The 21357-nt window shown below is 41.2% G+C and overlaps 1 protein-coding gene across 1 annotated transcript; it reads left to right on the top strand.

Annotated features, from left to right (window-relative positions):
* Positions 1–3985: 3985 nt before the first annotated feature.
* Positions 3986–14486, top strand: RNPEPL1 (arginyl aminopeptidase (aminopeptidase B)-like 1; the record flags this gene model as incomplete). The annotated part of the gene is made up of 10 exons (XM_009999592.1): positions 3986–4132; positions 4732–4883; positions 5313–5429; positions 6506–6741; positions 9023–9136; positions 10186–10298; positions 11405–11513; positions 12879–13106; positions 13403–13545; positions 14214–14486. Coding segments are annotated over 10 exons (1632 nt in total), but the record flags the coding sequence as incomplete, so codon positions are not given.
* Positions 14487–21357: the final 6871 nt, after the last annotated feature.

The following is a 21357-nucleotide window of genomic DNA, read 5'->3' on the forward strand; positions in this document are numbered from 1 at the left end:
AAACCACACAACTTCACAGTGTTAGACCTCTCTCTTCTGAAATGTGTTTTCTTTGGCCTTTCTCTGAATATACTCCTTTTTAGGTGAGAGCTTATTTTCTATGGGATCCTTAGCATACTTGTGGGACCTCTAAACAGTAAATTCATGTTGCAGTGCAGCACAGACATGTTGCCAGTAGGATCAGCAGCAGACACAGTAGTCAGTTTAAAATTGGAAACCGGTTGCCTTGATATACTTGGTTTGTGCCATCTGGATATGTTATTCGACAGTCCCATTATTTCTCATGTGGAGGAAGGAGCCAAGATCTTTGGTTGTTTGATGGACACTGAGAGACAGCTGAGAGACTAAATCTGCCTTTCACAGAGCATTTCAGCTGCCTGTGCAGTTAGGAAACCATATGCTCTGTACATCACCAGTTCACATCAGAAGCAAGAGTATCTCATGGCGTGAGCTGAAGGCACACACTGGTCAGATGTGTCAGTGACAGCAGTGCTGCTCTTCCTCCCCTTCTTTTCCCTCATCCCTTACTTCTTGGTAGTACAAATAGTCTTTCATAAGACCTTTTTTTTTTTGCCTCCTCCCCAGGGAGAAAAATACGCGTCTGTCTTGCCCACAGTGTCACGCCTCTGCTTTGGCAGTGCACATGTTAACACCAGTGCTGTTTTCTTTCCACAACAGACTTAGATGCAAACCTTGCTTTGTTTTCTGGTGCGGAAAATGATAGCATTTGCCTATCTTCAGGATTAAGCAGAAAGGACAGCCTGTTTTACAGTGCTGGAAACTTCCCTGGTGTTCCATTAGAGTTCTCAGACCTCCTTGAGTGACTTGCTGTCCAGGTGTGCCTGGCTTCTGTCCTATCCTCTGCATCTCAGGTGTGTGGTTTACTTTGTCATCAGACAGAGTGGCCTGTTCATTGTCTAGAACAGAAGCAGTGGTGTTACAGTTTTTCTCAGGACCTTCATCAATAATGTAGGTAGAAACATGGAGAGATTTAAAAGTGAAAGAGGATTAGATAATTGTCTTTGTCATTTGCTGGATTTGGGTAAAAGATTATACTCTTAAATCAATAAAAATTATATTCTTGGCAGGTACCTTATAAAGTGTGAAGCTTCTCTGCAGTCTGGGGACAGGGGGAAACTTGGATTGCCCAAAGCCCCTGTTCAGCAGAGAAACTAAGCAGCGGTTTCTATTTAAATGCACCACAGAACAGCTTTAATGTGTGAAATCTCCTGCACATATTCAAACCTAGATAAAAATGCTGAATATTACGAGGACATCATATACATCTCTGAACACGAGGACAGGAGGGATTCAGACACAGAGTAGATGATATGGCCCCAAATATTGCTCTGTCCCTGTGTACTGCTCCACCCCCAGCAGTACCCTGCTCCTTGCACTCCTTTCTGGGACGCTGCTTACACTTGTTTTCCCCAGTCCATAGTCCTGCCTCTGTCCAGCAGCATAGCCTGGTCTATTTATATTACAGATCTATTTATATTGTTTCAGGATAACTTTCATCATTGTTCCAAGTGCATCTGGAAAGAGAGACAGAGGCTTGCCATGTAGCTGCAGACGTTAGGAAATAAGGGAAAAAAATACTTCATCCTCTACAAATATTTTTTCCCTCTTGGCCTATGGGGATGGTGCTTCATTTAACTTCAACCAAAGGGTACTTGAAATAAAGGGTCACTGGTTGAAAAGAAATTGTCCTTAATTTATGGAATTTCTTGTAAACAAGGATCAACTTCTCAGTTCCTCTTTGCTTCCTGCTTATATTTTCTTCCTGTGCTGGTCAGGGAGAACTTCCCTTATCTCTCTGCTCTAAAGACATTGTCTGACAACCATTTTTCCTTCCTACTCTAGTGTTGCAACTTAGGTCTGGTGTTGTCTTATTTATCTGTTTTCTTTGTTAGCCTTGTCTGTCACACAGTAAAGCAAACAGAGCCTTTTGAAGGTGAGTCCCTTCAGGGCCAATGATACAGATTGTAAGTCAGACTTTCTGTGATATGAACCCAAAGCCACTGATCACAGGAGTGTTTTTAAAAGTTGGCATTGGGGCAGTTCTTTAAACTTTATTTCTGAGCCTCCTTCATGGATCATTAGAAAAGTGCTACTCTGGATTAAAACATAGCACTTGCATTTTTATGTGAATGTGTGTTCTGAGAAGGAGCTTTTAATTTCAAATTGTGTTTTTTAATGAGATGTGTCCCCAGATGCTTTCTGGAATGGTTGCATCCAGTTCCACTATGTCGTATTGCAGAGGAGATACTCCTTGCCATGAAACGCAGGTACTCATGGAGTAGAAATCTGTAGCTGTGTAGTGCACCTCAGCTGAGGCCGAGGGATTTGGCCAGTGAGAGGCTGAAATGCAGCACAAGGGTTGGAGCAGTTGCCCAGCCTCAGCCCTTGTGGTGTACGTGAGTCAAGGGTCATCAGAAGTCATGCTTCAAGCATGTGTTTGGCCCAACAGGCTTGAAACGGAAGAGGAGAATGCTGCTCTGAGATTAGCTTTACTTCTAGATGAAAGTTTTTTAATTTGTAATGCCTCCCACCTAAAAAACCCCATTTGTCAGTGGAATTGTGATCCTCTGTATGAGAAACTGAAAGCTGCTGACAGTATGTTTCCTTTCCTTACCTTTCTCTGATCCTCAGGGGTGCTCCTGAAGAGGATGATTTGGTAGAGGAGCCCTCTGGTATCTGAGAAGAAGCATCTAAAGGCAAGGGAAGAAGATAATAAGGAATAACCTTATAGGACAGAGGGAGAGAGAGGGAAAACTTTGACTTCCAGAACACAGAGAGGTTAACTAGGAGACAGAATTGTAGTATGTCATTAAAACTAGAGCAGACATAGTACCCATGCTTCTCTTCTGTAAGTATTTCATTGCTTTCTCTTGAGGACTAGAATTGAGGTAGTGTCTGCACTAGCTGCTGTTCCTGCATTCAGATTTATTGGTTACTTTGATCTAAGAATTCAGCAGACTCAGAAGTTTTATTCCTTGTGCTTGATTGTTCCCAAGACTTCTAGTGGTTCCAACTTTATTGCAAGTTTCACAATATTTGTTATTTTCCATAAAAGTTCAGCTCCAGAGTTCTAGGTTTACAAGAATATACTTATTTAAAAGTGTTACTAAATTTCAAAGATGGAGGCAGGGAGCATGTGAAAGCATAAACATTACATTTGAAACAGGAAAAACAAAAAGGCAAATAGCTGCACTATTTCATATTATAGTTAATGTCTTCTAATTATTTGCTGAGGGTCTGACTCATGATTTATTTGTGGTTTGATACTGAAAATCGACATGCTCAGTGGTGTTTTTTTTGTTTGGTGTCTTTTTGGTGGTGGTTTTTTTTGTTTGGCTGGTTTGGGTTTTTTTTTGTGACCACCCAGAATCTCCTCACGTGCTCTGCAAAAAGAGGTCTCCAGTGTCATTGAATGTATGTTTCTTACATATACTGACTTTTCTGCATAGTGTCAAAGTGTTTGATGCTTCAGCCAGCAGGGCAGTGTCAGGGTCAGAGATAATGTTGTGTACACTGCTCAGCCTCAGGGTTTTTTGGTTTGTGGGTTTGTGTTTGGTTTTTGGTTTGTTCTGGTTATTTTCCCAGCTTGTGCTACCTGACCCCTACTACTCCCGTTCATGTTAATTTAAAAACATGAAGATGTTCAGAGTACGCCCTCTGAGAAGAAGGTTGTGTGGATGTTTGCTAGGGATGTTTTATTAACAAGAAAATTGATGCAACAGAAATAGCCTGTGGCTGGAAGGCACTACTTTATCCCTGTGAGAAATGACTCTCAGTAGTCATGACAAATAAACAGGAGTAGAAAGATGTATTGTTAGAAATGGAAGTGTGCCCTGTGCCAGGTGTGCACCTGGGGAGCCAAACAGCTCCTCCCCCACAGTCCTCTTAATTGCATGTTTTGTTTTTTGGCACTTTGTCCTTGTGTTTCTGCCTTTTCTCCTCACCTCTCCTTCTTGTCGTGTTTCAACAGATCTGGTGGCTGGATCCAGAGCTGACGTATGGCAATGCCAAGCCATTTGTCTTCACGCAGGGACACTCGGTGTGCAACCGGTCTTTCTTCCCCTGCTTTGACACACCAGCAGTGAAGTGCACCTACTCTGCCACCGTCAAGGTAAGTGACCACATGGATATAACAGTTCATGGAGCACTTGGTTGCTGTTAGGAAAGCATAGTTACATTGTGTGTGTATATATATGATATAAAATATTCATTGTGACAGTGTTATAAAAATAGGGGATTTTTTTTAGATGCTATTCTGGTTCTTTGAACAGAATCAGGGTACTCTGCCACAAAGGCAACTTTGTTGCTTGTCATGCTTGGGTCTTGCCTTCGCACTACTCAAAGCTGAAAAAGTAACCATGAAAGAGAGAATTTAGCCAGTCACTTCCAGCAGTGGTTACTGATGATAACACTCAACTGCGTTTTATGAAAAAAACCCAAGTTTTATGAAAGCAGCATCAAATAGTGTTGCTTTTTGTATAGATGTGTCTGTAGATTTGATATGTGGATGCTTCTGGTGGAGCTGGCTTAAGAACCTATGCAGTATAGGAGGAGTAATATTTTTGGTTTGTGTTGCCTCAGTGACTGTTTTTAATCTACATCTTCTTAGGCATAGATTAAAAAAAAACACAACAGAACAGAGAGATCTGTGTTGCATTCATTCATCTGTGATCATCTGGTGAGCTGATATGTACGATGTTGTTCTTCCAGGCCCCAGCAGGCATCCAGGTGTTGATGAGTGCCACCCAAAGCACCTACTTAGAAGAGGAAGGTGTATATCAATTTTACATGGAATATCCAGTTCCTGCCTACCTAGTGGCCCTGGTGGCAGGAGACCTTACACATGCAGACATAGGTCCAAGGTAAGATTTGCAGTGAGTTGATCTGCTTCATGTGTCTCTGTGCGGTGCTTCAGGTTTTAAGTAGTAAATATTTTGGAGTCATGGATATGGGAACATGAGCTGTGAGTGTTCAGAAAGTCTTTAGCTTAGTTGGGTATAAAGTACTACATGGCACTAAACTGGCAAAGATATTTTCCTCTTTCATAAATGTTGTTTATTGTCCCCTGTAATAATTATAGTTACATTTCTCATTGCCTTAAGGTGATTTAAAGGATCTTTGATCTTTTGTCATGTACCCATTGAGTGTTAGCCTAAAGAGGGCCTGAGTCTGATGTGAGACCTCATAGCACTGTTACCATACATGGAAGTGTGGTGAGAAGTCAGGCTATTTTTTCAAAGAGATAATTCAGTTTGCTGAAGTATCACCTGATGTTTTCTGTTTTCTGACAGGAGCAGAGTGTGGGCAGAGCCTTGCCTGCTGCCAACAGCCATCAGCAAGCTTTCTGGCATGGTTGAGCGCTGGTTGACTGCTGCAGAGAGTCTGTATGGGCCATATATATGGGGAAGGTGAGTTTAATAAGTCACCCAGGAATGTGTAATGGGAACAAAATAAAACAATCTCGAGAAATGTTTGTGCTTTCTCCCTAAGCTAGCAACAAAGGAGCCTCTCAACTGGCAGAACTGTAGTAGCTGGAAACAAGCTCTGGAGTTTCATCTCTGCAAGTGGCAGAGAGGACCATGGAGACATAGTGGTGTTTTTGTCCGGTATGGTGGTCAGAACAGGAGGTTTCTAAGCAGTAGATCTTCCCTAAGGAGTGAAGTTTTTCATGCTATAGTGTTCTGTGATGCAAGTCCAGCATTAAGCTGGACACCATTTAAGATGTATGGCACTTTGATTTATTTATCCTATTTATTTTTAAAAATGGTACTTGACATGTGATATATATTGTGGTATATCTGAATATGCTGAAAACCTGACTCAGTACAGACACATTGAGAGTCCTAGTTCCCTAAACCAAACATTAATAGTTTCTGAAGTTAAGCTTGATTATGTATTAAAAGATAATTATTTGGATAAACATTGAAATTATCTGAGAAAAAGTCCCAGTGTGTCAGTGCTGATCATTGGTGGAGAAATTTAGAAAACAAAAAAAAAATAGTATTGTTACATTCTGGAGAAGACAGACTAAGCCTGTTTTGCTGACACTGCAGGTACACCAAATCAATTAATTAATTTGATAGCTTCCCAGCCTCTCTGTTTTCTGGGAGCCTCTGGAGACTGAACACTATGTGTGTGGTAGTGTATGTAGAGCAAATATAATGATTCTGACTCTCAGGTATACAACTTGTGATGAGTTTGCATGTGTGAAGGGAACATGGTGCTTCTAAGAAGTGCTTGATCTGCTGCATTTGAAAAGATTGTCTAGTCTTTATGTCCAAACCTGAGCAAGTTCTTGGTCAACAGAATAAACTCTGTGATCTCCTGCTCAGAAGAATTAGGCACTACTGGTCAGCATTTTTTTTCCTGAATTCGCAAAAAGTCTCAGAAGAACTTTCCCTAAATATAAAAAAGTTACCGTGAAATAGCTGTTATTTACCTAACTTGTTCTCCTCTCTTCTTTCTTCTCTCTTCCTAATTTCAGATACGACATAGTTTTTCTTCCTCCGTCCTTCCCTATTGTTGCCATGGAAAACCCATGCCTGACCTTCATCATCTCCTCCATTCTTGAGAGCGATGAGTTTTTGATCATCGATGTCATTCATGAAGTTGCCCACAGCTGGTTTGGGAATGCAGTCACCAACGCCACCTGGGAGGAGATGTGGCTGAGCGAGGGGCTTGCCACGTACGCGCAGCGCCGGATCACCACCGAGACCTATGGTAGGATGTGGAAATGTTTCTGCTTTTGATGTGTTTAAACACCAGCTGAGAGTTAGTTGTAGAGAGTATTTGCCTCGAGCTCAAAAGTCTGCAGGAGCTGGTTTTCTTTTATTTCTGGGACACACATAGCCCCAAACTTTGCAGTGAACATCTTGGATGCTCAGTGTCAGATGGTTTGGCTTTGAGTGGAATCAGGAGGGGCTCTGCGCGAGGTGTGTTAGCACAGTATGCTTGGTAGGATGCTTGTAGGAACTTTGGAAGTACTGCTGGGTTCCAAGCAGGTGTTCATCTATCAGAGCAAGGTGAGCAGAGGATGCTTCAGACAAAGATGTAAGAAATCTTACCATGGTTACTTTGTGAAGTAAGTATTCTCTGAGCGAGCATCTTTCTAATCCTGATCAATTAGTAGCTCCCTACTGTTGGAGAGACTGATGGCAATAGCTCTTAATTAAAAAAAAAACAAAACAAACAAAAAGGTACATATCTACCTAGCTGTCTCTTTTCTGCTTGAGGCTTCCTGTGGAATTGTACAGCCCTGCCTTGGAATGCTTATATCAGGGAATTTCAGAGATCAATTGCGTGATGCTGTCTTAGAATATATAAGTAGTAAAACTTTCTTACTGCTTTTCATTTTAATTGGATTTTTATTGAAGTGAAAAATGGGAACATACACTTCTAGTTTGTCCTGTTACGTTCTCAAAAGGCTGTACCATGTGTATCCTCACACGTCTGCTGTAAACAGTCTTGGAAAAATTCCTGGAAATCTTGGCAGTGAGAGTATTTAGAAGGATGCCTTTGTTTTTATTCATGTGTATTGTTTTTGGAGATCAGCTATGATAATGAAGCTTAGAGAAAGAAGTGTTCTGAGCAAATAAAGAGGTATTACTTTGTATATTGGATATGCTTGAAAGCTTTTATGTTGAGTAATTTTCAGTGGTTAGGACTGTTCTTTTAAGTCACATTATATTATACATGGCAATGATATAATAGGGTAGAGGATACTTACCTGTTCTCTGTCCCGTCTTAGTCTGTCCCTCTTACATAGGACAAGATCCTTGCTGATTTTGGTCTGTTCTTTTGAAATTGAGAACTTGCTGTTTCAATAAGCAATTGTTCAGGAAGCTAAGAAATGTTTTCTGCTGTGCCCGCTCTTTTTGCATTCTATTTTGTTTCTAAGACAAAATTCTGATCTAAATCTTGCCATTTCTGACGTCATTTCTGGAGTATCTTCTGCTGTTAATGAAAAGGTATCTTTGTAATTACATTGTTTACAAAAATTGGAATCCACTGACTACCACACCTCTTGGATCTTGCTTAATCAGCCTCCCTGTAGCTTGAAGTAATTACCTCTAGCTATCCTGGTTCTTGCTTTCCCCTGTGAAGCGCACTTGCCCCTTTCTTGGCTGCTACAGGTTCTTCTATCTTCCAAATATATCCTGGTTCTTAATTCTCATTTTGTTTATATCCGATTCCAGTGTATGTACATCCAGCCTGAGATTGTAGCTATGCAACATGCCCTAGTGTTGAAGACTTAGAAAGAAAGTTAGTGTTCATAGTGCTGGATGTTAAGTATTTTCTCAATCTGAAAATCCATTTCCTGCAGCTTTTTACATATGCAAGGGCCTAGGAAAGATGTCTTGCCTTGCCATTGTAATTCAGCTTGATTGTCTAGAAAGCATGGAGCACTCTGCGCTGCAGTTAGACAGAAGAGAAGGAGCAGCCTGCCTAATTGCAGCTGTAAAAAGCCCTAATGAGTGGAAGGTGAAAATTGTATGATACAATATTGGTAGGATGCTAGATAAAGCATAAAAAGATCCACAGAAGCTGTTCCATGCCAACTAAATCTTATTCCTTTTCTATTTTCACCCAGAGGGTGACATTTGCCTGTGTTGAATATGGAATTGTGTGTCTGTAATTCTACCAATGACATTACTGTTTTGTAGCATTTTAAAGTTACCTGTACAATACTTATTCCAATGCTTATCTTGCAAGAGCTGATAAGATGGTGTCAAGGATGTAAACTTAGGCATAATTTTTGTGCTGCTTTATTTTTCAATTCAGCCTGCTGCATAATCAGAGTGAGGTTTAGGTTCTGACTTTCATCACAAAGTGCAGGAATTTTTTTGACTCAAGTTTCTCTGCCATTACAGTGTTGCGATTCTGTCTCACTATTGTGTTTTTTATACCTCCCTTAGCTTTTAGTTTGTATCTGTGCTAGTTCTGCACAGGTCAATATTTGCTCATCATTTTCCCACAACTCGTGTGTTTCTTTTTGGAGTAGGAGCTGCCTTCACATGTTTGGAGACTGCATTCCGCCTTGATGCTCTTCACAGGCAGATGAAGCTCCTTGGAGAAGACAACCCGGTCAGCAAGCTTCAGGTTAAGCTGGAGCCAGGTATTGCTTTTGGCTGAAGCTTCTGTACACAAAATTTCTGTCTAACAACGCTGGAATATAGACCAAAAAAGACTAATTTTTACATAACCTTTATAAAAGAAATTAAAAAGAAATAGTGGTTTGTAAATGAGTCTAAAAGTAAAAAAAGAAACTTGCCTTGAAGATGTCTTCAAAGTTGGCTAACTCATCTTTATAAATATTCTTCTGTTTAAGAACAGAACAGACTCACTGAGTAGAAACAAAGTGTGAAAAACTGCCTTGAAAGCTGTGTGGTTTTGAGCTTCTGAATATGAAAAATTAAGTCATTTATAATGAAAATATTTGGAAACATCAAAATCCTGTGCTATTAAATGTTCCTCTTTTTATATGTTCATGTAAGAACTACATACAGATAAATATAAGTACTTGCTCTCCTGTTGAGTGAGCAGTGCAGGGGCTGTTTGGTTGTCCCCTGAGCCAAGTGTACATCTGCACTCCAGCATGATTTATCTTCTTCACTGATAGTTCTCTAGTTCTGTCATCACCATTGGAGATCTGAAGCAGTCTTCCATCTAGATTATACTGAAAGCAACCTAAAATGCAGGTGGAGATGATATTGGAACTAAATGGAATGGAAAAGCATGTGTTGAAAGTCTCAAAAAATGAACAAGTAGTGATTACTTTGTATTGATATATTTACAAATTTGTGGTGTATCGATTCCTTGAGTTTGGCGTTGCAAAAAAGGAAAAAAAAAAAGAGAAAAATTTTTTTAAAAAAGAGAAAAATTAAAAAAAAAGGATTTGTCTTCAACTTCTGGGTGTGTATTCAGTGACTTCTAATCTGAAGTGACTTGTTCCATTGCTTAGCTTACAATCATTGATTTTACTAAAAAATTTTTTCAGCAACTTATTCTGCTTAATTTACTGCAGGAAATTAACAGATAGGCTTGTTGTTGGGTTGGTTTTTAAGTCACTGCAGCTCCAATTGGTAATCTCTAAGGGGTCTGTGTATTTAGAAGGGTTGAAAATTAGTGTCCGCATTACAGTGTCTTGTAACATTGTCTTTTCAGGTGTAAATCCTAGTAATTTAATGAACCTCTTCACCTATGAGAAAGGCTACTGCTTTGTTTACTACCTGTCACAGCTTTGTGGTGACCCAAGGCATTTTGACTCCTTCCTAAGAGTAAGTATGAATAAGCATGTGTTTCTCCCAAGATTTAGAGCTGCCTTTTTTTTATTCCCCCAGGTTTTGTTGCTGTGGCTAATTGATAGGTGTAAAGTTGAATACAAGTGTGTCTGAGATGGCTCATCTGCCATCCCATATGAATCTTCCGATGTGTGACAGATTTTTATTAAGATTTCTCTTAAATGAATGCGCTTGTGCTCTTTCAGGTTTTGAAGTTATGGGGTGCCAAACACAGAGCCGTAGTTTATTTTTGTTACCTCTTGTGTGCTGCAAATAATTAAAAAGATATTCAGCAAAGATTATTTCCAGGGAGGTTGTGGATGCCCTCTCCCTGGAGGTGTTCAAGGCCAGGTTGGACTGGGCTTTGAGCAACCTGGTCTAGTGGGAGGTGTCCCTGCTGTTGCAGGGGGGCTGGAACTAGATGATCTTATAGGTCCCTTCCAACCAAACTCTTTCTATGATTATCTATGACTGGAATGATGCGACTTCATTCATTACTGAACAATAACAGCTTGTGGTGTGTTTAACCAGGGTGACAAAGGGCAGGTTTCCTGCATTTGGTGTCTGGCAGCACATTTGCAAAACCTGTAGAAAATTATGTCAGCTGTTGCCTTGTTTTTGAAAAGTGACACAACTCATTGCTTTGTCTTCTTGCTGCATGCATGTTTTTCATCTCCTCTTCCTATCCATTCCTATTCCATGTTTCTCTTATCTCTAGTTATGTAAGTATGACTTTAGTCCATAAGCTATTAATGAATGGTACAGTGGCCAGCTGTGTTCTGACTTTCTCCTAGTGTGAAGTATTAGGAAATGTTCCTGCCCTTGTTACATTAATGTATCTGTGATCTTTATCAGAAAAAAAACAGCTGTTCTCAGCTGTCAATGTATTTGCAGCTACCCATGATTTTTTCTTGTTATGGTGCTTTACTCATGTGGGAGGAGGAGGGAGAATATTTTTCTTAACTTTTTTTAAGTCTCCCAAAAGCTTGTTCTCATTCTTCCATCTCTTATTATTTTACTTTTTTTTTGTTGCATGCAGTGATTCTACATCAAAAGGAAGCAGTCTTTCACCTAACCATAATTTATCCTTTTTACTGTTTCAGGCCTACATTGAGAAGTACAAATTTACCAGCGTTGTGGCTCAAGATCTTCTGGATTCTTTCCTGAATTTTTTTCCAGAGCTGAAAGAGCAATGTGTTGAAAGCAAAGCAGGTAGGAAATGTACTTAGTTATCTGTGAACACTGTAGAAAATCTGCATGATAAATTTTGTGTTTAGCTTGAAGGTTGCATATGAAAATGCTAAGATAAACAAACCCCTTTGTCAACAGCCATGTGTTCATTATAGAAACGATTGTGATGATTTATTGTTACTCCCTTCATGTTGGGGAAAGAGAAAATCTTAAATTGCTAACAGCTGGGTGGCCCTCAATTGACTTTCTCATTAACTCATCTTTCACAGTGCAGATACCTATCATGTGAGAGATATTCATACTCAAGTGCAAGGAAAGGGTGAACACAGTTTGAAATTTCATCTATTTTAATTACAGAAAACAGATTTTGACAACTGTAGCTTTTCCCAAGGCATATATCCATGCATATAAAATATCTTCCATAATATTTCACCTGCTCTTATATCTCATAATTATAGTTGTTGGCAGATTTATGAAAGGTCTGTAATCTACTTGGTGTTTATTAGCACACTTGCTTAAAGATATGAGACTAATGTTATCCTGCCATGTGTCTGTACTTGCAGATAATTACTGAACCCATTGGTCAATCTAAACTAGACCAGCAGTGGAGTACAGCTCTTAAGGACACTAGGTTCCCATAGCCTTTGTGGAAACTGTCTGTGGAGAGATGTAGATGGGTGATGCTACTGTAGAAGCAGCTGCAGCATGAGCTCAGCAGTTGTGTTTTACTTGGCCCACTGCTGACTTTTGCATATTCAGGGTTGCAGGAGAGAAGCTTCAGGGTAGATGGTGTGGAATGGGAAGTATTGCCGAGTGTTAGAAAAGTGCTGAGGTGGTAATGGGCCAAGGGGAAGAGCTCCACTGGAAACCAGGCTCTACTACCTCTGCTGCTTGTGGAGAAACTTTTTGTTTGTTTTAGTTATTGGTTGTATAAATAAATCTAAAATGGCTTGGTGCTACTGGTGGGTAGGAGGGGCTTAGTCACTCCTCTTACCTCCTTTTTATGAAGCAGGTTTTCCCCATATTCTTCAGTCTTCCTCAAAACTCAGAGAAAAGCATGCACAAAAAAATCTTACTTAGAACATTGTTTGATCATAGCCTGGCTGTCTTAAGAGCATGTGTGTTTCTTGTACTTACTCATTGTAATGTTGAGCTCTAGAAAACTCATGGTTAAATCCAGCAGAGGTGTTGTTGCCATTCTTCCACATGTAGTGTAGGCAAGCCTGGTAGGACTGCTAAGACTATTCTGTCACTGTACCTATAGGATGGTCTGATTTGCTATTGTTAGAACCTCTCTGAACTGTGATAGAAGCAGTCCTGAGCCTTGAGGCAGCCAAGCCACCTTCAGAGACTCCTGCTCGTTATTTTTGGTGCTCCTTATTCCAGGACTGGAGTTTGAACGTTGGCTCAATGCTACAGGACCTCCATTAGCTGAGCCAGACTTATCTCAGGGATCCAGTCTGACTAGACCAGTGGAGATGCTCTTCAAACTCTGGACTACAGAGCCTCTGGACTCTGTTGCTGCTGCCAGCAGTGTTGACCTCACTAAATGGAGAACGTTCCAAACCGTGCTTTTCTTGGACAGATTGCTGGATGGGTCACCACTGCCACATGGTGAGTACTCTTATCAGGATAGTAGAAAAGTATTACTTGAAGAGTGAACTGAACGTTAGAGAGCCCCAACCCTTGTTGACTTTACCATTCATGTCAAGTCAGGTTGGATGGGGCTTAGAGCAACCTGATCTAGTGAAAAAATGTCCTTGCCCATGGCAGGGGGTTGGACTAGGTGATCTTTAAAGGTGCTTTCCAACTCAAACTGATGTATGATTCTATGGCTCATTATTCTCTGATGAGCCTCAAGCTTGATAAAATAGGTCATAGTTCTTCCTCTGTGTATGCTCTCTCTTCAGAGGTGATAAAAAAGCTTTCGGAATGTTACTCCTCTCAGCTGGACTCCATGAATGCAGAAATCCGTATCCGCTGGCTGCAGATTGTAGTCCGAAATGACTATTATCCAGACCTTTACAAAGTCCGTCGCTTCTTGGAAAACCAGGTACTAACTGCTGGATTAAAATCACTGCACCTCTCAGTGCATGAGACATGTGCATGAGACATGCGACGTGAAAGACCTTGGAACTTCTGCTTCCTGGCCAAGTGTAGACCAGGTGTGTTGCGAAGGGGCCGAGCATGGCTCACCTGCTAGCGGGTGGGGAGGAAGGGGCAGATGTAATTTGAAACACCTACAGATGATCTCTGCTTTTCTAGCCTAACTCAATACTCTTGTCCCAGCTCTGCCCGGTGCAGTTTTTGTGTGGCTTTGTAGCAGCCCTGGTGTTTCCTAGACCAGGAATTTTCACACTGCTAAATCATGTGATTGTTTTAATATTTACACTTCAGGCAAGCCTAGGTAGGGCTCATGGAATTCCTTTCAGTAGTCTTTAGTGTGCAGGAGCAAAAAGTTAATGTTTGTATTTGCTGTGGCCTCTTCTCCTTGGCCTTTTAAAAATAGTTCTGTCATTTGTGGGAGTAGCTCAGTCTTAAGGAGCAAATGCTTTTACATTATCGTTCATAAAAGTCTTTGCATTAAACTTATTTGGAATAAACTTGCCTATCTTTTGAAGAAATGTGTTGCTTGTCTCCAGTTGGAAGTCATTCAGGTCTGTTGGAGCGAACCTCTTGACTTGTATTGAAGTGATATTATCCAGTTTTCCTTTTTTGCAGATGTCTCGGATGTACACAATTCCACTTTATGAGGACCTTTGCACTGGCACCCTCAAGTCTTTTGCCTTAGAAATTTTTTACCAGACCCAAAACCAGCTGCACCCCAATTTGCGGAAAACCATCCAACAGATCTTATCACAGGGTTTGAATCCACTTCCTGCCATAGACACTACAGCAGTCACTACAGAGACACCAGCGATGGTGCTGGAGGACAAAGTCTCAGAGGCCACAAATGGTGCCATTTCACTCAGGGATGTTAACGTGTCTGCGTAGATCACCAGCTTATGCCAGCCATGAAGCTTGAAAATGGGGACAGAACAGAGGAAGGATACCAAGCATCACCTCCTTTCCCTCAGCCCTGCAGATGCAGTGTGTTGCCGTAACTGGATTTCCCTCCCAAACACAAAGCAAATGTGCCTTCAAGTATCCAACGTGTGACACTGCCAGGTTTCAGAGACCTCCTTCAGCTGTGGGATGGATATTTTGATTTGGTTTGTACTAGGCAGTTGCTTCTCCATGGAAAGTGGATAGTTCCCTTTCCTGAGGCTCTTTCTGGATGGTTTCTTCGAGTTTGTTGATTGGTGGTTTGCTTTTTTTCCCCTTTTTTTCTTTTGCCTAAGGCTATTGAGGCACATCCTACTTGCTGTGTCTGTGTTGCTGGGGAGTGTATGTATGTCAGGCTGCCGTTTTCCTGATATTTGGGCTGAAGTTCTGCAAAGGAGACTCAGGAATTGTCAGTGGCAGCAGGCCCATTTTCATGTTATGCTCCTTACTGTGACAGAGGTATTGTGATTTGGGAGGTAGGGAGCTAATGCTTAAATAATTAAGAAACTAATTTTAAATAGCTCATGCCCCCCTGCTTCCAGGTGGATTAATAATAATGATTTATATATATATGTGTATGTCTGTATAGATATATATTATACATATACGCACGTACATATATATGTATAAAAGACCAGGGAAACTTTATAATGGATCTGAAATCCTTCTGTAGTGAACCCTATCCTCTCAGTTTTCCCTTTGCACTCAATGGGACAAGCAATAAAGAAATGTATAGGCTGGAATTTTTGAACAAAGTTAAATTTAGGTGCCCAAATGCCATCAGTCTGGTACTAGCTGGATGCCTAAATCTTTTTAACTGTTCTGACAAGCCTAGCTGCCACCTTTGTTGTAGCACACGCACCTGTCAGATGCACTGTGTCTTTTCTGTCCTTTTGGAAGAAATAACAGGACCTTTAATTTTTAAAAAGATCCCTGTCATGTGTTGGGCCTATAAGTTGACTGTGGACATATCCATGCTAAAATTTTACTGCCTTGACTAATGTTTGCCTGAATAACAATTGTCCTGTCATATGATAGTCTGAGGTAAGCACCCTCTTTCTTGATGGGAAACTTTTTAAGCCCCACTTTACCCAAGTCTGTTTTCAGATTGGTGGTGGTGGCAAGATGCCATTTCATTTACACAGCGTGCCATTTCTCTTGATCACTGGCCAGGCATGCAGGATGGGGAGATGTTCTCTTCTATCTGTGCTGTTTGGCCTTGGGAAGCTGAGGGCAAAGCATTGTTGGGTATTGTCAGCCCAGGTGATGGTTCATGGGTTCTGTGCCACACTCTGTTTAGCTTGTGGGGAGCTGTGTGCCTCTGGGTGACCTCCCAGGAAGCATCTCTGAGCTGATGTATCACAAGCATAGAGGACTAGTTTGAATAAAAGGTGAAACAATTGGAAGAGGCTCAGCTGAAGGAGATGTGAGAATCTATTATTTACTTCGGGGCAAATTTTTTAGCCCTGCTACAGGGATCTGCATAGCACAGGAAGAGGGAAAATTGGGAAGATTTTTTGTTTTTTTTCACCAAAATTATCTGTTTACACCCATGTGTGGATGGGGACTTAGGTGCTGTTACTGGATCTGCATTTTCTGGCTTTAAATGAATTTGGACTTCACCATAGCCTTAGCCTGGGCTGAACTGGGATAAAGCAATAATAAACTCAGGCCTCTGTAGTCCTTAATTAGTTTTTGAAATGGGCCATCAGAATTGCTGGGCTTCAGGACTCCAAACTTTGCTCTTTGCTCTCTGAATGGGATTGTCTTTTTAGTTCTGTTTTGTTTTCCCAGAAAGGATGGAGAATGATGTTTTCTGTACAAATCCCTTTCCTTTTTATTTGTTGTTCTATTGAAAGAGATTTGTACAAGCTGACTTTCCACTTCCTGAGTTGCCATTGTTGGTGCTGTCTCCTGGACCCCACTGCCAGCAGCAGCAGCTTGGCCAAGTCCAGTAACCACTTGCATCTTTTGGAATCCCAGGCCTCTGTTTTAACACATTTTGTGGAAGAATGTATGTGACCCTGGTGGGAATTTTTAATTTACATGGATGCCTTATGATGATTGTCAAATTAAACTAAGCTTTGTGACAAGTTTAGCCTTCTGGGCTGTTTTTCAGTGTCCCTGCTATAGATGTGTAGAAGAGTTGACTTATATTGCTTTGTCCTTTTCTGGAGGGCAGCGCAGAGGGAGTTTGGAAGCTGTTTTAAAAGCTGCACAGCAAGAAGTTGGAGAGGTGGCAAAAGCAAATAATCAGAAGTAAATATCTGTTGTTACTGCAACTGACTGAAATACAACAACTCAGCCATGTGTTTGCATATACATGCATCAGAGCAGGGAGATGCTGGCTGAACCTAACAGGCTGTTTCCCAATTAAAGAACTTGAGATCTAAGTTAAATGTTTCTGTGCCCATCTCTGAGATCCCATCTAATGGTTCTTTTCGTAAGACTTGTTCCCTGAGACACAGAAGCAGAGCAAGATTTGCTGAAAGTATTCTATGCATCCTTTTTCAGGTACGTTTGCTCTGCCTGCCAGCAAGGAGTACATTTTTATTTTGAAGAGACAAAAAATTGGCAGCAGGTTTGTGTAGATCAGCCTTTTGTTGACACAAAATAAATTAATGCTTCAGGCTGCCTTCTGTCTTGATTTATAGTAAACTTCACATTGACAGGCAAATTAGACTGAGATTAAATAGAAACAATTTATTTGCCTTATCTTTGGTATGTTTGTTTCTGATCCACTAAAGTGAGATTAGTACAGCAAATTTGTTTTATATAAGCAGATGCCAAGAGATAGGGTTATCTTCTTTATTTTTAAAATTAAAACTATTAACTTATTTCATTGCAGCCTTGAGCAGGGCGACATGAAATCTAGAAATGGCACTTGTGGAAAAGTTCTGCAGAGAAAAACCTTTTAATAAAGCAGAGTGTTGCTAACAATTTTTCAGCATTTCATAGCCATGTTGGTTAATACATTAAGTATAATTTTTTTTAACCTGCATGTATTACTCTCTGAAGCTTGTATCAGTAAATTTGCTATCATGACACATCCTACCCATGCACTCCATTAATCAAGAACAATTCTAGCAAGCATCCCAAACATTCTGATGTCACCAAAATTTCCACATGTTCTGGCACTACAGTGACCTTGGTCATTGCCTTTTTCAGATAACACAGGACCTTCTGTACAGCTGTGCTAAGCACATGTACTGCACAATTCACTTGGGTCAAGTACACTTCTTCAGTCTGTTTTCACTGTTTGTATTTATCTAAAGACAAAGCAAGGCAATGCAGTCAACACTTGTAAAGCACATGACACTTGTTTTCACACCCTTTGCTTTACATTGATAGAAGCTTAAAGTCATTATGACCACAGTATCAGACTTTGTGTATAAAAGAAACTGCACAGTGTGAGATTTACCAAGCCAGTATCCTTTGAGACACAGCATTTTTTTTCTGGAGGGGGAGGTTCCAATTTAAATGACATTGAATTTGTTGAAACCCCAGGTAAGTTGTTTCAGCTTTTGATTGCATGCATTCCTAAATCTGCATACCTAATTACTGGTTTGGATTTGTCTAGTTTCAGCTTCCAGCTCTGAAAGGTACTACTTTGTTTGCTAAACATAAACTGCTTACTCTTACAACAGTAAGAAACATCCCATCTAAGGACCTCTTGATTCTTAAAGAAAACAGATTGAGTTCTTTGGTCTCTTGCTGCAAGGTATGTCATCCACATTTCATGTGTAGTTTTAGCTCTGGAGCGGAGTATGATATTTCAGCATCCTTTTAAAATGGAAATTGCACACTGTGTCTCTAAAATTACCTCAAATGTTGCTGTGTATTCTGCATCCACTTGAAAAAGATTTTTTTTATGAGTATTGTGCATTTATCCTGTTTTTCATTAATTACAGTAGTAATTTGGGCACCAGTTAGAACATGTCTTACATGGATACAAGCAACCTTTTCTTGTATAGATAAAAGAGTGCAGAAAAAACCTTTTCAGTACCCTGGAGGTGACTTTTCCCTCTATGCAGAGGGAAGCTAGCTGGTTGCCATAATTATAGGACTGAGCCTACCTGAACACTTCCCCTCACTCCTCTATGTGCATACAAGTTCTGCACTGGAAAACTCAAGTCTTATACCTCTGGTTTCTTGATAAGAGAGAACTGGGATTATATCCAATATGGTGTGCTCTAAAAAATGGCATTAATGGGTTTTGCAGAGCATTGGACCCTGTTCCAAAAGTGTACTCACTGAGATGCAGTGTCTTAAAGAAGAGTGGGAGGTGATGGGAAAGGGTTGGAGATGGGATATTCTTCATGCTACTAGGATTGGGTGGAAAGTCTTACAGGGATTAAGTCCTAATAAGTGGTTGACATTCCAGGTGTATGACCCTAGGCGTATGACCTAGGGAAGCATCAGCTTTGTGCATTGTTTTAATTTTGGTGTCTTGTACCACCTTGTTCTTGTGTCCTGTGGTAGCTAGCAGGGAATTCTGGAGTTGTGCTTTACCCCTGGATGCGCCTGAGGTAATGAGGGAGACCTTGTCTAGGAGTGGGGTCTTCCTCAGTGGTCAAGCCACTCTGCCTTTCTGGAAGAAGACAAGTCTGTCTTGTGGTAGCTGAAGAGAGCACTGTGATAGATACCAGGCTGCTTTAAGCTAGCTGATGAAAACCAGTAGAGGCTTCTTCCATACTATGTTTTTTTCTGAGCATAACCCCCAGATAGTCCCTCCAGAATCTCCCTGAAGCAAAATTACATTCTGTGCTGTTCCACTGACCCAGCTCTGACCACTGTCAGCCTAGTGGTGTAGCAGGGAGTAAGTCTGTGCCTTTCTAAGCCTGGCAGCAGAATCCAAAGAATTGGAAGAGCTCCTCCATGCAATTTGAACAGTTTGCAGAAACAAACACTTGTGTTGAGGTCAGCAAGCATTGCTTGATGGTTTTTACCCATCTTCCCGTCCTTGAACTATCTGGAATTGGAGCTGAAAGCAAACATGAGATTGATGAAACCCCAAAACTGGAAAATTATACTGAAAATATGAAATTCTGTTCTGTCAAGGGATAGCCTTCATGCACATGGAAATGAGCTGGCTATTTAACTGGATGCAAATCCCGTTCAACTGTTTAAATTTCCGTAGGAACTGGACTCAGCCTCTCCATGTATGCTTTTAAAGGGAAATATGAAGCACCTATGTAAAGTGCACTGGGAAACAGATTGACAAAAGGGCAAGTGTCATTCTGTCCTAAAATAATCTCTTCAAGACTTACAGTCTAAATAGACATGTGTTTCTGTCTTCAGGAATATTTGAAACCTACAGGATTGCCAAGAGGCAACACAGAAAATTCTCTGCTGCTTTTGTTCCAAAGACTTTGGGGTTAACAGAAAAAAAACACTGCCAGCTGCATAATGGCTGATCTTCCCCATTTCCAACTTTGCATTGGGGCAAGGAAAGTGTGTCAGCTACCTTGGAGTTAATGTTAATCTCTTTCCTTCTAATAGCATCATACACAAATACTGTTTTGTGTTCCAGGTTGCATCTACTGTATTTACAGTGAGAGCTCAACATTCATATTGCTTTGTAGAATCTGCCCTTTAATGGAATTTATGCAGTTGTGACCTGTGATTGCTGTTTCCTAAAGAAAGCAGAAAGGGTGAAATCACACAGATGAGAGCCTCACTGTTCCTGAGACAGAGGCCTTTTTTTCCCTTTCCCTCCCTGAACAGACCCCTCCTGTGTCAGCTCTCTTGCAGCCCGTGCAGCTGCAGCTCTCTTGCATGAGCCACAGACAAGAGGAGTCCTTATTCTGACTGAAGGCAGCGTTTCCTTTGCTCCCCAGAGGGTCAGAACTCAAATGTGAAAGGTCTTGTTTGTTGATTAAATTTGCCGTATGCAATGGAGAAGCCTTGTGTCTGTGCAAGGGGGAGAACATGTTTCTGGATCAGTCAGTGGTCAGACAGCTACTACAGTTAGCTCTGAGTGTTTCCATTCTGTAAGGCAGAGGTTTCAGAGCAGGATTTCTGCATTCATTTCTGATATAAACGTGTTGATTGGGCTTGATGGTCTTTGAGGTCTTTTCCAATCTTAATAATTCCATGATTCTATACCAGACCAGTGTTTTCTGTGGGTCTCTCTTATTAACACAACCTCTCTGCACGAGGACCAGGCAACATAACCCTTAGATTCTCACACCCATTGTTACAGGTGAGAGTGAAAACCAGCTTTTTTGGTAAATGTAATTTCCTCTCACATTGGCTCAGCAGCCTGCTTACTTGCCAACACTTGAACTTCTTGAGAAACATGAACGTAAAAAGCCCAAATACAAAAAAGAAAAACTGCCTGCTTCAGGCTGCTTGACCTGCTCCAAAACCTTGGCCCTAGCAGTGGTTTCCTGAGGGATGGCCTGCAAAGGGCCGGTATTTCTGCATTCCTTTGCCATCGCTCTTTGTTTGTATCAAGTCAGTGTTTTTTAATGTAGGGTTTTTTTCTGTTTCTTAAAGGCAGTAGTAGCTGTTGGAAGTGCCAGATTTCCTTTGCCGCTCGGACAATTATTTGGTGCTAAACTACCACAGAACGTGACCTTTGCCGTTACCTCAGGAAACCACTTCTCGAGGGCCACCGACTTCTGGCACTTCCTCCGCATCCCGTCACGGCTGGGAAGCACCTCCAAAGCCGCCGCGTCCCACCTCCGCCATCCCCTTCATGACAAGACAACTTGGCTTCATTTCCCCCCAGCTCCGGTGAGGGGAATTCCCGGTTTCCCCCGGTATCCCAGAGCTCGCCCTGCCCCCCCCGCCCCCTCAGGCCGCCCCGCCGCGG

The sequence above is a fragment of the Chaetura pelagica genome, unplaced genomic scaffold (genome assembly GCF_000747805.2).
Source record: "Chaetura pelagica isolate M959 unplaced genomic scaffold, ChaPel_1.0 scaffold20, whole genome shotgun sequence".
Classification (NCBI taxonomy): Eukaryota; Metazoa; Chordata; class Aves; order Apodiformes; family Apodidae; genus Chaetura; species Chaetura pelagica.